We start from the raw sequence: 12,304 nt of genomic DNA on the forward strand, positions 1-12,304 counted from the left end.
AAATTTCATGCACACGCACACAAACACATATTCCCATAGCGATACATACATATATATAAATACATGTATTTAATATATACATATATATTAAATACATATATATATAACTCTGAAAAAGTTCAGTATTTTAAGAGGCTGAAATTATTCCTGAGATTTGAGGCAGTGTATTTTTCTACCTGAATTTTACATGCTTCTTCCACCTTTCTATATTTAAAAATTATGTCATTAGTTTAATGTTGCCACATACCTTGTTCCCAGTGAGGATTCCCTGTATTTCCAAATTCCTTTGTAAATACCACTGATCTTTAAAACTTCTTTTTCGGGGCAAGCAATACTTGTGCAACCTACCTGGTTAAAAATAAATAAATAAAGCAAAACACAAGACATGAGGATGATGGAACGTATAAAATGCACTTGGACTGCAAGCATTTGAAACAAATTTATTCTCAATTTGAGTGGTATCTTGCAGTTGGAGTCCATGATGATTTACACCATTCATCAAACTGAAAATGAAACCCTCCCTTTGAAAAGTGAACTAAGGTTTCAGGAGTTACAGATGATGTGCAGCATCCTTCTTCCTCCTGCCCCACCCCCCTCTTCTTTTCTTTCCATTTCAGGAGTTGTAGTAGAAACTAGATCTATCACAATAAAACTTTACTACAGAGTTTTACAAAACAAGGATTACAGTTTGTAAGGCTTCAGCCTGTAAACATTCACCCATAATATATTGACTTTCCCTATTTGTTCTAACACAATAGGCCCTGGGAGTGAGAAGAGCATAATCCTTTATTAATTAGCAAATTATTGATGTCCATAGGAGCTCAAGTGGTGATTTTCCTTGCTCTTCATACAAGAACTCTTTTTTTTCTCTTATTCCATTATAATTTTCATTCCTGTTCAGCTATTTAATAATCATGCTGATTTAATCTCAGTAACTACTGAATCCAAAAAAATAAAGGGAACATCTCATAAAATCAACATGACCTGATTTTATACGTAAATGTAATGCATCTTGATCAAAATGGCAGAGACATAAGGAAGTCCCTGGAATAAGGGAGAGCTTGTGGTCTTAATTCAGACCTTTCATTTGTTCATGTATAATGCAGTAAAGATCTTAGGACTGCTGTTAAACATGAAGGAAAAAATGGTCTTAAATTTGGTTATGTGTTGCTTTGTATCAGATGCCTTATTAACTAAATCCCCACGATATATACTTATTAACCTATTTATATATTTATTTTTTCTGCAGTCCCTGGATGGCTTTGTATTTGCACTAAATCAAGAAGGAAAATTTTTGTACATTTCTGAAACAGTCTCCATCTACCTAGGCCTCTCGCAAGTAAGTAAAATAATTTGATTCTTGACAGCCATTGTGAAGGCTCCTTCAGCCTCATGCCTTTCCTTCTTCAGCAGATACTCTCTTTAGCGTGAATTATCCAATTTATTCTTTAATGGCTCTACCTGACTCTGATCACGAAGTCAATGAGAAAATTGTATGTCACTTCGGAATGTTCAGAATCAACCTGTGCTCAAAACTTTAGTCTCCCTCCGCACCCCCCAAGGATCATTATTAATTTATTGAGAACAAATGAAGTTTCTTCTCTTGGTTGTTTTGAACTTTGAAACCTCTGTGCCCGGTAGGAGAGGGACACACTAATAGTGCTTCCCTTGTGTCCTATTACTGGATGTTTATGGAGGACCCTGCATTGTCCTGGGAGCTGACACAATGACAGGGAGTCATTTGGAGTCAAGAAATGCTGAAAGAGACCATTAAAATGTGTTGCAGGGAGGGTTCCTGCAAGGACGTATTTTGCTGCCTTTGCAAATATTTCCTAATACGGACAGACAATTTCATAAAATAGGATAATCTTTCATTATTTGCGGTTTAATTACCCACATGTGTCTGTCAGAGGTGAAAAGAAAAGAAGATGGAGGCAGATGGGGCAAGGGAAAAAATCCTAGATGTCAGTTCTTGATATTCCCCTGGAACACAAAAATTTGACTTTCGTTGGATTCCCAGACACAGGCTGCAGCTACAGAATGCCAAAATACCCTGAAGAAAAGTTTGCAGTTCCACTAATTATCCAGATGTTTTCTCCTTAAAAATGCTAAACATCTGGGTATCTGTGCCCACACAGGTGATTGGCTGAGCTTGACCCTTTTCATCTGGTGGTTTGGCATGAGAAAAACACAGCCTCGGTGGGAGGGAGTTTGTATGTATGTGATGATCTGCCAAGCTGGATAATCTACTTCTCATTCAGTTTCCCCTTTGAGCCAAAGATGGAGATAAGATTTGTCTCTCTCCTCTTAGGCAGGACTCACCCTAAACTCATGGCTTCTGAGAGCTGGCACTGCTCTAAAGAGGCAGCCAGCATGGTTGGAACATTTTGGCCGTTAGTGAGTTTGCTGGGTAATAGCTAAATCAAGAAAGACATTGGGAAATAATAGAGAGACATATCTGGCATTTGAGGAGGGTTGGGGGAGGAGGAGAAACACTGCCAAATTTAATTATTTGCTTTTGAGAATCCAAGCAGGGGGCCATTAACTCTTCCTTGAAGGACGTGCAAGCTATTGGCTGTGGTGTATCTAGCAATTCTATTTTATGTAAACTTGAGCAAACCAAATGATAGAAGCTTGGGCTACCGTCAACTCGATATTAGTATTCTTGCGTCTTGTTGAAATCTCTGGTTTTCTAATGGCTTTTAATAGACTGTAAGCCTTGTCTTAATCTGTTTGGGACCTAGAATTGAGAATCTCCAGTGTTGAAATTGGTGCGCCACCATATTAATACTGTACAGAACTGAAAACCCCACTGTTTGTTGTTCTGCAATGCCCGTATTCATCTGTTTTGTGTAGACTCTCCAACAAAGTTTAATAAGCCAGTGAAGAAGACGGATGAATAATTAGTTTAAGCAGGTAAATGCTAATTAGGGAACTCCCTAAAAGCATCCATTATATACTAGCTCAAAACACATTTTACAGCCCTGGTTAGTGGTGTAATCCAAATTCTGTCAAGGCAACTGCGTTTTCTGTAATTGAGATGTGTACGTTTGCTTTGCATAACAGATGGCTCTGTAGGCTTAGAGTGATAGCTAGGAAAATAATAATTGCATTATTCTGGCCAAAAGAATATTAGCTCTTGGGTTTTGGCCATTTCAGTCAGTCCTCCTGCCAGCACAGCATATGCACATATATGGATTGGATTTTCAAGGAAATTGATGCATCTGGAATAGTGTGGCCATCTGAAATATCATCTGTTCAAGAAAAATTTGGCTTTAACCCTGTGCTTGTTTCTCCTTAAAAGCAATAGATTCCACTGCTTCTCTACTGTGGCGTCAAGTCAGTCTTTTCCTAAAATCTGAGGCAAATCATTGAGGTTTCTGTAGAATAAAGCAGCTGTGCAGACATGGTACAGTAGCTGGCAACTTCTGTGCAGTCCTTCCCCGCCTTTGCATGGGATGGGTTGTAAAGTGCATATCAGTAGTCAGCATCTTGACTCGCCCAGGGGCAGACGCTGGCCACAATGGGCTGTTGCCCTCTGTGGAGGTTGTGTCCAGTGTCGCCACAAATGGTCCAATGCGCAGGTAGAGGCCACGTGGTACGGGACAGAAGTCTTCATCTGAAGGCGTTATGCAACTGAAATGATGAAGGGTAAATCACTACCAAGTGATTTTTGCGTACACCAATGAGTGTATTTGGAGTTCAAAACAAATTTAGAAATAGTTCTGGGTTAACATGGAAATAATCTGATAGGGCATGGTGTGTTTTGAAATGCCTAAAGAATGAGGGGAAAATCTATGCTAACACTTTGGGAAAGGTTTTCCAACCCAATTAATGTTCTAAGTTCTAAAAGGGTAGTTGGGGGTACTGAGACGTAACTCTTCCAATGTTTCTTCAGTGCCCTTTTTCAGTTGTGGGGTACGGGCTGCTCATGGGTGACATACAGTGTAAATGTACTCAAAGTTATTCAGTTAAGTACCTCCTTAATCTTTTACACACACACACACACATCCTTAATTAAATGCAAACCAAACACTGCTTTTATCCTACAACTTTGACTCAGTGGTTCTTCCATCAAATTCTAGACAGTGATAAGCAATCTATATAGTTATTGTCCCTTCTTTCCTTTTTAAACAGTGCCATTAAATCAAGAAAATGTGTAACTGTATCATCAAATATGTATCCAGTGAAATTGTTGAAGAATATTGCGAAAGTGTCATTTTGTTAGAGCATAGCCGCGTCTGCATTTGTAACTCTCAAGATGTATCTTTGTCAGTTTTATTTTCTTTCAACATGTAAATAAATATGGTGGCTTTGAAACGGCTTATGTTCTCAAGAAAGAATTAGGATTCTTTTTTGGCTCATGAGAAACCTAAGTAGAGAAACTTCTACCCAGCTCAGTTGTGTAGCATGAATATAGAGACAGCCAGAGCAGGTTTTTACTGGGTGGAACTCCGGGTGTCTAGGATGTGTGCTTGCCACTTATTGTCTCTAAGATATTTTCCTATTGTCATGATGATGGGAATGAAGCGTTCTATGATGATACATCTTCAGCAGCCCTTTGACTTTGCCAGAGATAATCATTTAACACCCAAGTTATGGTTTTCAGGTTGTAGAAAAATGCACTGTTGACTTGCATCCCTGGGCAAATGACTCCTAGGTACTCACTATGAGGCCTTATCTTAAAGGAAGAAACCCAAATATCGTTGCTGAGTTTGGCTTGCATGGAGATTAAATGACTTCTTATATCTGATGATGGTGTCCAGAGCTGCTAAAGACAACTCTGCTCTTTACTTAAAATGGAATAGGCAAAAGTAAAAATGAAGAAAGAAAACAGAGTGGTTTCCCTAATACTGAAAATGGGGCAATGATGGGTAGCCAGCTTTTATGAAACCTCTTCCAATGTGTTAAGAGGCTCAATCATCAAAGAATCCAAAAGAGACTTTATATGGTAAATAAAAAGCATTTCTACTTCCATATAGGATTTAAATCTTATAGAAATATTTATTTGTTGGTTTATAGCCTCCTCTTTCCAAAAAGGAAGTAGCTTACATAAACATATACAATAAAAAGTAATGGCAAAATAGAACTAGGGTCTCAGGGAAAAGAAGATAAAAGTAGGTAATCTGTTACCACATAGTAGGAGAACACAATAAAGGCTTATAAGAAGGGATATAAATGGTCTGATAAAGTGTCAAATTTACCTATGAGCTTCCTGGCAACCAAAGCAAAAAGTGAAACATAGCCAACTATAGCCAACCATCAAAAATAAGGAATGTATGGCTGAATCGCTTTGCTGTGTACCTGAAACTATCACAACATTGTTAATCAGCTATACTCCAATATAAAATTAAAAGTTTAAAAAAATAACAGTTGCACAATGTTCAGAATGCCTGGTCTTCTCTCAGTGATGGCCAGTGTTTTAACAACCAACTTTCCAGTATTCCAATATGTTAGTCAATTATGTTCTAACAGTGTATACCCTGTTTTTAACAACTAGATACCCAGCATGGTAGTTGTAGTTTTTATATCACCTGACACCCAGTTTCTTACAGTAGACATTTTCTAAATCCAATACTTTATCCAACTGATGCTGAGCATTTTTAATGTTCACCACAGAATGTTCTGGACAGTGGGTTACTCAGTGGTATGAGAAAACAGTAAATACACTTGTTCTTGGTAAACCGCCAAGCCCAGTGCTTCAAAGGGCAGCCATTGTCCCAACATGCTCATGTGATTCAGGGCTTGAGCCCAGCTAGAGGGTGCATTGAAATAAATAAATAAATAAAAGTAAGGAAGTATCACTTCTTAAGGAAAGGAAAGTTCTTCTGGGACCGAAATATTAAAATAAATCTCAAATACAATTTCTGTGGAGGCTAATATATGGATTATGACATATCGATTTGCTTCCATTGGAGTCCACATTCAGAACAAGGCTATAATGACCCATGAACACACATATCGCCAATTGCATAAGCCGGCAGAAGATTCTTGTCCTCTCAGATGTTGGTATGCCAAAGATCATTTTGAGAATGATGTTCTGGCATCCAGGACTTACAATAGCATTGACTAGTTTGATGGTTTATGTGCTTTTGAATCAGCTTTCCCTAATCCATACTCAAGTCCTGCATTCTCTTTTAAATGCTGATGAGAAATTCAACCTTTTATTTGCCAGAGGCAGAGGACATGGGTCTCAGTTAACCAGAGGATAAAAGTGGACTCTCCTGAAAACATTTTATCTTGAAATTGGAGGGACAGTTGATGATTCTGATGCACATCTATGCCAGCAAACTGTTCTCAAGTTAACATAGAGTTCTGTTTAAAACATAGTGGGTCCTAGAGCAGACTGGGAAATTAACAGATTTTTACATTGTGATACCATGAGGAAATACCCTAGAGCCAATTAAGCCCTCTCTTGAAATATACACTAATTACCCCCCCCATGGCCTCCAGTGCCCAGCTTGCATATGAGTCACTTCTTTCTTCTCAAGAAGTCCCCATCCTGCTAGAAGATACTTCCTTGCCATTGTAAGCCAGCTGGAAGGTAGCTGTCTACCTTGTAGATATGCTATCTACGAGGTTACACATTGGCTTGGTTCAAGGCAGCTTGCTGAAAGGGGTAGGGTGGCTGCAGCTATAAGAGCTAATAGAGGTGAAGGCGAAAAGGGGTAGATGGTCATTTTAAATTTTGTCTTTTTTTTAAAGCCCTGCAGATATATTTACCATAAACTCCTTTCCCCATCCTGTTGTTCATCTCCATATTTTAGGTTTCTCTGCATTTGTTATATAGAATGGCAAATAAAATTACAGCTACAGCACAAAAGTACAAGGTCAAATAAATGACAGAGCTCAGTCTACTTGTGAAGCTATTCTGAAAGGGAACCATGGTGCCAAATGTGGTTTATTTGAATAATAAAGAAGAATTAGATTCTCCTGATAACTTGGCTGAGGGCCAATAAATCACTAGAGGTTAAAGATGCTTTGCAACTGCCATGTCTTTCTTTTGCTTTTCCATAGTGCAAGCCTCAACTCTCCCATTCTATGTTTTTCAATGTAAATCAAGTTGAGGTTAGTATGTGGCTAATACTCTTCGCTTCCATGCTTGTAAAAGATATAGATAGATAGATAGATATAGTTATATAGATATATATATTTAGCAGGGTAAAAAAAAAGAAGACATTAGCTTACAAGTTATTACTCTTGTTTGGCGTCATCACATCCTAGATAGCTAGAGTATAAAGACAAAACAGGTTTTATTTCAACACAGCAGAGGGCTTATAATAATGGAGCCAAGTGTTAGCATTTTTTCAGTTGGTGTATGAAATTGATGCAACACTAGGATAACAGGGGTTCCTCCAATAAACGAATACACACAGCTCTCCAAATATTGCTTGGTGCCCCCCCTTTTAAAGTCAGTCAAGTAGGCATACCTTAATTTTTTAAAAGAAGAAAAATGTATCATTTTCTGCAGCTTGTGTTTTGTCGTTATTGTTGGTTTTTAACCTCAGCAAGTCTGCATTTTTCTCCTGTGCTAATCGTAAAAAGTTCATCACTTCTTGTGTAACAAAGAAAAATGCCCTTTTGAATGTGGAAGCTCTGAAGGTTTAGAGACTATTGAGAAAAAATAAGTATCAAAATAATTCAGAAACAGGACAAGGCACAGTGGCACATTATCAATTTACAACATTTAAATTGATAAATGCTTGGTGGTGAAGGCCTACAAGGGCACTTTGAAAAGCAAATAGCGACCTGGTGAAGAAATTGATTTCCCCCCCCCCTGAAAATGACTGCATGATGCATCATTTGACTGCATGCTGTCCGAATGCTTGACAGAGATAATCTCAGCAATCCCACGGGTGACCTTATCGTTCTCACCAGGACAACTTTGTCTACGTTCTGACTTTGTGCATGTCAAGGTTCCTCCCGGCAGGATCCTTGGGGGGAAAAGTTCCTCTGTTCGATCCAGATATTGAACTGCTCGCTCTTTCCCCTATTCCTTCCACCCCACCCTCCCAAATAGGCAAACACGCCTCTTTATTTCATCCATAATTATGAACGAGCCAGGCTGAAGAACGCGGCAGCTCTGCACACTGGATCTTTGTGGAAACCCTTATTACTATTTAGTTTACAGAGTTCTAGGTGATAACCTATATGAGCAGGGATCTTTTTATCAGAAAGAGTAGAAAAATTCCCTCCTGTTCTTCTATAGTATATTGCCGTCCTTAGCAAAATGGAAAAATCTAGCCGGTTTCTTTCTGCCTTGTTCTTGCAAGGGATTTTTTTTATTCCTCCCCTACAATCTTTACACAGAAAGCTTCTGAAACTGTTTGACTCCATACCACTTAGTTTCTAGTAATGTTGTTCCCTCACCATCCAGTAATTCTAGGTGTTTCTCTTGTACCTTTAAAATTATTTAATACCGACATAAGCCCCAGAGAGCACGTCACAGTGGGCTGTTGAGCTTTGAATTGTCGTGGCAGCCTCTGTGGCAGAAATCTGATGGAATCCACGAGGCTTCATCAGGACCACTGGTGTTTGGAAAATATGTTTCTGCCAGAGAGGAATAATTGACAATTTTTTTATGCTTAAAATATTTCCGTTGGTATATGTGGATGTGGATGTGTGCCTGTCTATTTATTTATCAGTAATCTTCCTGCCACCCAGCTCGTCCTTGATCATTACAATTCTCGATTAGCCATTTCTTGAAAGCGGCAAATACCCTGCCCGGGTTGGCACCCTGAAGCTACAGTCCCCACCAGCTCTGACACCCTCAGTTCACCATATTCAACCCCTTTTACCTCCTTCTTTCATCCACAACATTAATTCTGAGTGAACAAGACGTGCTTCCTTGCTTTTGACAAGATTTGCTGCAGTCTCATGCGACAAAAACCCAACACTCATTCCAGATTCAGAAAGTAGGATTTATAACAGCATTTTAATTTAATGTTGGATGTCGAACATATAAAGAGATCACAGTAGTACTAGAGCTGAAAATTGATGCCTTTTTTATTAGTGTCCTCTCAGAAGTGGGTGAGACGCTGTTTGTGCAATGGAGCACAGAGCAGCACAGTCAGATGAATGAGGATATGCTATCTGCAAGGAATCATATTTCAAGCCACTGTCGGCCTCTATTGATGTGCTCAGAGTTGAAAGGTTATGCTAGTAAATGCCACCTGAATTTCCAGCATTAGAAATCGGTAGAATAATCTGCTGGCTGTCACTTTATGCTCAGCCTAAATGCACTGCATGGGAATGTTTTACTTATTTTAACTCCAAATTAATTTCTTATTACTGCTGCATTGCTTTCTCTCTTCCATGCTTTCATCAGTTCCCAAATGGAACTGATTTTTAACAGGCCTTCAGAGTAAACCAAAATCTCCGAAAGAAAATGAAAGAAATTTGAGTCATCATACGTGAGAATTCTATTCTTTTTATTTATTCCTTTGAACATGTTTTATCAGGCATTGAGGCTAAAACACAGAATGTCAGTATGCAAAAAGGGCTTTTCTAGTTAGACTGAATCACAGAATCACAAGACAATAAAAGGTAGGCTCACCTTTTTCAAATGTATAATTTGAAGACCTTTTACATTGCGTCTTAATTTCTGGAAGTAATATGATCAAGAGAAAAAAGAAAATGCAGTGTCTTCATTTTGTGGGATCAAGAAGTCTAAAGTCAGAAAAAAATACTTTTTGAGGCACTAGCTTATTTTATTTATGTGGATAAAATGGTTTTTTCATATTCATTTTTAAAGTAGAGAACTAAGCAAAAGTAAGATGGAGAAGAAAATTTAGTCATCCTTCTAAGTCCGTAATTGATTCATTTTAAAATAATGAAACGGTGTTTTTCTGAATTAACCCGTGTATTATTCATGCAGGCATTGGCAATGTAATGTCCCCAGTTTTCTGGAAAACAATGTACATTTCTTTGCCTGACAAGCAGTATTTTCTATATGGTATTAACTTAATGGCTTATTTTATTATGCAAAGTTGGAAAGTAAAGATAATTTCTGTCTATAATGTGGTGCTTATATAGGCAATATATGCAAAATAATACCCCTACACCTAAACCTTCCTCAGTTAGCCTGGCCCCTAGGAGAGTGATGAGTGAGGGCAAACTGCTCAAATGAAGAATAAGAAATAACTTGACCTCCTGGGAAGAAGGTCATAAAATCATTAAATTCATGTGAAATCCAAATTTCATTTCTACACACACACATTCAATCTGTATTGGGTTTTAGCTCTTACATAAGAAGACACGGTTTTCATGACAGGAGTGACATAGCAACAATTTCAGTGATAATTTCAGTTGGAATATAAGGAAATCGACTTTAGGTTTTTGCATAAGTTCTAGAACTAGGCTGATAACCTGAAAACTTATGCTGGTTTTAGACAACAAATGCCATGTGGCTTTTTATCCTTCTTATTCCATCTGCCCCCTTTGGATGACAGTCCAGAGATGCAATCTCTTTTTCCTAAATAGTCATTTTTAAAGAGACTGATAGCAGTTGTTCCAATGATTCAGAGCATCTTTTGATGCGTATTTGTGTAAATAGATGTCTATTCACACGCCTTTATACATATATAAATGTATAAAATTGATTTCTTTCTGATTTGGTTTTTGTGCCTTCTGCACTCTTATCTACAGATGTAAATAACTTCCCAAATGATTCACTAAAACAGCAAACCAGGTTTTCCTTTGGTGTCTCCTCCCCTTTTCAGCCTCCTACAACTGCACATTTACCACATTCAATAATAAGACAAAAACTTCCTCTGATGCTGTTAATTTCGAATGTGCTGGCAGATTAAATCTATTACTTTCAAGAACTATGCAGACTTTTTGAGAGCAAAAGAATGTATGCAGAAAGAAGTTATCCCTGGGAAAGAAAAAAGCAGTTTGAGATTGGATGTTTTTAGGGCAAGGCAGGGCCCTTGGCAGAGATGACAAAGAATACCTATGAGTCAAGTGTGGCGTTTTGGTAGACCTCAGAAGTATGTCCGTAATAGCATTTGGGTATCATGTAAAGAGTCATAGACTGTGTTTAGCTCTTCTTCTAGGTTTTAGAGAAGCAAGTTTTGTATCAAGCAGCCCCCTCCCTTTTGGCCTCTCTCCCCAGTAGGAGCCTTGCTTTAGAACCACAGGTAATCCCTTTAGGCAATGCTTTGCCAAGGAAATGATAGAAAATTGCCTCTTGATTGGGAAAGAGCTAAGGCTTTAAGAAGCAGCCACATAAGGGGTGGTTTCACAAGTTTTACTATCATTCTGTAGCCTGTCTTGACTTTCAGGTATTTGTTCCTACCATACTTTATTAGATGCTTAAATCTGGTTAACCAAAGTCCTTAATTGTTAAACCAGATACTTTCAGGAGCTTAAAAAATTTTTAAAATTGCAGAAAATGTGCTTGGCTACATATAGCAGAGACCCCGAGGAGTGTTTCCAGAAAACAGGAATGGTAGAATTAGCTAGGATCTGGTTCTTTGCTATGAAAGGTACAGGCTTGCTTTGTTTTAAGAAATGTTGAGGCTAGCAAAATTGCAAAATGACTAAATAAAGATTATTTGTATTACGAAGTGTTCCTTTAAGTGGTGAATTCCTTTCTTGCTTTTAAGTATCTATGAATAGAATCATTATCTACTTGAGGAAATCAAAGTGGGGGGGGCAGTGAAGGAAGGGGTGAGAAGCACAAAAATTAAAGTGTTCAGAGGCATTCCATTTGAAGATCAATCAGAAACAACTGTGTGGAAAATGAGATTCCGTTGGCAGACAACTTTTTAAGAGCAAGCAGGACTCACGGCTCCTAGTAAGCATGGGGATGTCCTAGCCTCAGTTCCCAAGCATAAGGGGTATGTTGTTTGCAACCTGGTCAGACTGTTCATTCTAGTTGTCCAGGGTCATGTTGGAGTGCTTGCAGTGGAGGGTAGGAGTGCTTGTGATGTCCTGTCTGCATATCTGTTGGAATTTACAAACGTCTGCACATCCCTCAGGACAGAAGATGAAAATTCAAGGAAAAGAAGAGGTAGACTGGGAACCAATTCCCTGAAACTATAAAAAGAAAAAGCATAATTTTTCCAGTTCATTCATTAGAATTGACATCACACGGTTTGCAAAGACCAAGAAAGGACCGTGCCATTTCACTCCATTCAAAACCTTTTCACTTGAGCAGACAAGTAAATCGTGCACTGACTGGGACTCATTCAGCTCTTTAGTAAAAACACAGGCCTGCAACCTTGGGTGTAACATACATCGAAATCAGAAGAGTTGAACGGAAGATACTTTTAAAATGTCACAACTTCTCCCTGACATT

The 12,304-nt window shown here is 38.4% G+C and overlaps 1 protein-coding gene across 12 annotated transcripts in view; it reads left to right on the top strand.

The window, feature by feature from the left end:
• Nucleotides 1–12,304, top strand: part of NPAS3 (neuronal PAS domain protein 3) — a gene marked incomplete at its 5' end in the record, with an annotated part of 867,843 nt that overhangs the window by 625,714 nt on the left and 229,825 nt on the right. For all 12 annotated transcript variants that reach the window (XM_081229930.1, XM_081229934.1, XM_081229935.1 and 9 more), the window contains one exon: nucleotides 1,250–1,339. In XM_081229930.1, coding sequence (XP_081086056.1) covers nucleotides 1,250–1,339 — 90 coding nt within the window. The remainder of the gene's footprint in view (nucleotides 1–1,249; nucleotides 1,340–12,304) is intronic.

Source organism: Mesoplodon bidens, assembly GCF_964165515.1.
Source record: "Mesoplodon bidens genome assembly, chromosome: 3".
Classification (NCBI taxonomy): domain Eukaryota; kingdom Metazoa; phylum Chordata; class Mammalia; order Artiodactyla; family Ziphiidae; genus Mesoplodon; species Mesoplodon bidens.